A 4407-nucleotide genomic window follows, 5' to 3' on the forward strand; every position below is an offset into this window, starting at 1 on the left:
GTGATGTGGTGCCAGAAAGCACTTCGTGGTAAGATTGCTGTCGGGGTGCAGGGGTAGGAAGTCCCCTCTAAACCCTTAGATAAAAGCTGGGGAGAGATAGAAGAGAGATGGGAAAGAATTAATTAGTTTGCTATTAACACAAAATTATGCCTTTGGTTCTGGTGTTTTGAAAGTTGTAAGACAGGAAGAAAATCAGTTGTCTGCAATCTCTCCAGCTTTGTTTTAATACACACTAGGTGTCTACCGTTTCAAAATATGGACTTTTTTTTTTTTTTTTTAAGAAATGATTTCTTGTATTCAGCAAGGATGCATTAAATTGTAAAAAATAAAAAAAATGTAATGGGTGATTTACATAGTTACAAGTAATTTCTATTTCAAATAAATGCTATTTATTTGAACTTTTGATTCACCAAAAAATCCTAAACAAAAATGCATCACTGTTTCCACAAAAATATTAAACAGCACAACTGGTTTCAGCTGTGATAATATGAAATTATACTTTCTGTTAAATGTTACTTAAAAATCACGTGACACTTAAGACTGAAGGAATGGCTGCTGAAAATTCAGCCTTGCCAACACAGGAATAAAATACATTTTAATAATATATTAAATATATTATAATAGAAAATAGCTATATAAATTATAATAATACTTCACAGTATTACTGTTTTACTGTATTTTTTTATCAAATAAATTAAAGCTATAAATAAATAGTATATTGTAGTGTATATTATCAAAGTAAAAATTTGCATGAAACAAGTTGAACTGATTTGAGACTGTTAACAAAGAAGGTCTTTTGTACAAAGGAATTCACAAGGCCAGTGTTGCAAAATTGCTTATTATAGTGACCTAGAAATAGAGCAGACTATTTTTTGTTGAAATGTCTTAGTTTTAAATGTGTCAAAACATTTAGTCTATTCTCTGTTTCAAATTAGATTTTCAAAGTGGCCTCAGGCTTTTGAACCCACTGCATGCTTTGTTACCTTGCTGTTTTTTTCCATTTCCATGAGGACTCTCTTATGCTGCTCAGCAATAGCTAGAGTGGAAGAATGAACCCTTTGGTAGATCTGCTCTCCTTCCCGTGTCTGGAAAGTGTACAGACCCTCCCCACTGTCACACATCCTAACAAAATAACAAACAAGATAGCAATACACAATTTAGCAAAGCAAACACGATAAACTACAAAGAAGGAACCCATAGGCTAGACATGCTTTGTGTGTTGCATTATAATAGCCAGTAGGGGACAGTGTTACATCAGACTCGAACTTCTCTTTAAAACTCTCTCATCTTCGCTCTCAAAGGGCATCCAGCTGGCGATGTGAATCTTCTTTTATTATTTGATCAAAGCAGTGAGGGAGATAAGAACACCTAATCTGCCACTGAACTCCTTGTAATGCACTCAATAAATCCTTTTAGGAGGTCCACAGGCCTGCTTCCATGTTTCTCCTACATTTACATGACCACACTGAACTGAAATATACACTTCACAAGACTTTGTAAAATGTCATATTGGCTTTAAATGAATGATATCTTCAACATATTTTACCTGCCAGCCTCAAAGGTGAAGCGCGTAGCATCCCGTCCGTAGCGCCGCAGCGAGCAAAGCGGCCAGGTTACTAGCTTGGTGCGAGGGTTGTGAATATCCCACAGGTAGATGTTTTCATGCGTGATCTGCATCATACACTCTCCGTAGATGTCAAGATTGGGGCAGGGCAACAGGAACACGTTGAAGCGCTCTGTAAGAAAAAAAAAATGAGACACTGATAGTGAAAAACTAGGTACTTGGTTAACTGTATTTGCTTAACTGGTCACTACACTGTAAAAATAAAAAAGAAGAAAAAAGTATTTTTTTTACAGAACAAAAAAGCTTAACCTTAACACATATGGAGAAAAAATTAAATGGTTTAGCATCACATCATATGTAATTTTTCCTGTAAAATACAGTCTAATTTGTTGGTTAATTGTTGGTTAAAACTATAAATTACCATATAATTATCCATGAAAAACAGTAAAATACTCCTAGAAGTCCCTGTGACACATCACATATGATTATATTTTATATAAATAATTTACTTTAGTCTTATTTCTATTATATACATCAGGGTGGTTACTGTTAAATTTTCTGTCATTTAATAAATGTTTATTGCATTATTTTAGTGTCATGTTACGGATAGACCAAGCAGATTTTGGATGTTCAAGTAGATCAGTTAGTTACATCATATCACGTAATGAAATATACAGTAAAATAAACCAGTATCAATTTTCCATCCCGTAATAGCCAAAACATTGTCATCATATTTTTTACAGTGAATTTCTGGCAACCACAGCTGCTGTTTAATTAATGGAAATTTAACAGGATATTTTTGACAGTGTATATTAAACTAAGTGCTACCAAGTTGTCACTGAAGTACACAACAGATCTAAAGCCATACTCTTGATATGAAACAAGCTACAGGAATCCAGCTCATAGGAAAGCAATTGTACAAATGACTTTAGTCTCTTACCTGTGTGTTCACACTGAACTCCAGCGGCCAGGAGGTCTGGTTCCCCAAGACTGATGTCATTCAGACGTGTCCCCAGGCACTCGATAGACAAGGTCTTAAACCACTCTTCAGCCTCCAGCTCTGTGAGAACAGGAAGATTCAATGATGTCAATGAATGAACATGTTCTTTCAATGAAAATGTTCTATGAATAAAACATACACTAGGAGATGCGGTCTGTCATTGTGCCTGAGAGCAGCACGTCATCAGACCGTATAGACCGAAACGCTAATATCAAGAATGAAAGCTTCTTTAAGTGAAGCATCCTCATCAGCTGCTGCAGCAAAACAAGCCTTAGAAAAGATGATGTACCTGATTCACAGGTGAAGGTTCGAGAGGTGTCATCTGTAAAGACGATGGCCACGGCTTGCCGCTTCGTGTCACGAGGCAATCTTGTGATGTTCTTCACATTACTAATCTCTGTCACCTGTGTGTAAAAGGAAACCGATGCAACTCAGAAGTAGTGACAGAGCCTAGTTATTCAGAAAGGCTTCATTTACATCATTTGGAAAGGCACTTGTGCTCTCTTAATCATCTAATTTATCTTTCACAGAGCAGCGTAGTGCAGTAAAGAAAGACAAATGAGAGCGATAAACACACAGAAACCGGAGGCCTGTGAGTCAGCAAAGTTAGAGAAAATCACGTGGATACTTTTATTCAAGAAATTATCTGTTTACCCACTGCCAGCCTCGTAATCTCGCCCGCCAGCTCTTGCGGTATGAATGTGCTCTACGTGGCTGTTAGTAAAATTGGAGAACTGAAGTGACACTTGAATGTTTTCCTTGAATGTTTCATTTCTCCCGTGACAATTTCAGGGCTTAGATTAGACCTCATTGAGAAGTGTACCTTAGGACAGGCTCTGATGTAGGCGGACTTCTCATCAGGGTATTTTTCCAGTCTGCGAGGTCCTTTACTGGACGACTTCTTAAACACCAGCCAGCAGCGCCGATAGATCTGAAACACATGTGCACATAATCACATAGGGTTCAAAAATAACACTCACCAGCAGTAGAAATTGGCCTTAGTGAGTAAATCAATTGAATAACTGTCAAGTAACTTTTAGGATTCACAGCAAAATAGGAATGCATTGATAAGCCAATCAGTTTATAATGGCAGAGACAAAATAGAAGATTAATGCTGACACTACTAATATCAACATTATTTTATCTAAATAAATAAAAAACAATGAAAATTAAAGTAAGACAATTTAAGTGGATTTAAACATCAAAACCGTGAACAGTATGAAAAATGGATATTCCATTTGGAATTTGCTTAAAATTACATTTAACAGTGTTATTAAATGATTAATGTTGTTAAATATTAAATGTCAGAGGGTTAGATGAAGGCAAACATAATCTAAATGTAAAAATATGGAAAAAATTAGAAAGTAAAAAATTATTTTTTTATTTTTTATATTTAATGTCTATTATAATCACCAAGGCTGCATACATTTGATAAAAAAAACAGTAAATTATTGTGAAATATTAAACAATAATATTGTGAAATAATAACATTTAAAATAATTTAACTACATTTTATGTATTTTAAGATATAATTTATTCCGGTGTTGGCAAAGCAGCCATTACTGCAGTCTTCAGTATCACATGATCCTTCGGAAATATGCTGATTTGGTGCTCAAGTAACATTTATCATTTATCACTAGTGATAAAAAACAGTTGTGCTGCTTAATATTTCTGTAGAAACCTTTTTTTTCAGGATTCTTTGACGAATAGAAAGTTCAAAAGTGCAGCATTTATTTGATCTTTTGCAACATTACATTATACAGGTGCATCTCAATAAATTAGAATGTCGTGGAAAAATTCATTTCGGTAATTCAACTCAAATTGTGAAACTCGTGTATTAAAT

The 4407-nt window shown here is 34.9% G+C and overlaps 1 protein-coding gene across 1 annotated transcript in view; it reads right to left on the reverse strand.

The window, feature by feature from the left end:
- Window positions 1–4407, reverse strand: part of LOC107594232 (docking protein 4-like) — a 20204-nt gene that overhangs the window by 12591 nt on the left and 3206 nt on the right. Inside the window, exons 2-7 of the mRNA XM_016284196.1 lie at window positions 3388–3495; window positions 2854–2968; window positions 2505–2624; window positions 1547–1736; window positions 984–1122; window positions 3–86 (exon numbers count right to left, since the gene is read on the reverse strand). Of these exons, the coding sequence (XP_016139682.1) occupies window positions 3–86; window positions 984–1122; window positions 1547–1736; window positions 2505–2624; window positions 2854–2968; window positions 3388–3495 (756 nt within the window). The remainder of the gene's footprint in view (window positions 1–2; window positions 87–983; window positions 1123–1546; window positions 1737–2504; window positions 2625–2853; window positions 2969–3387; window positions 3496–4407) is intronic.

Source organism: Sinocyclocheilus grahami, unplaced genomic scaffold, assembly GCF_001515645.1.
Source record: "Sinocyclocheilus grahami isolate Dianchi unplaced genomic scaffold, SAMN03320097.WGS_v1.1 scaffold10.1, whole genome shotgun sequence".
NCBI classification, from domain to species: domain Eukaryota; kingdom Metazoa; phylum Chordata; class Actinopteri; order Cypriniformes; family Cyprinidae; genus Sinocyclocheilus; species Sinocyclocheilus grahami.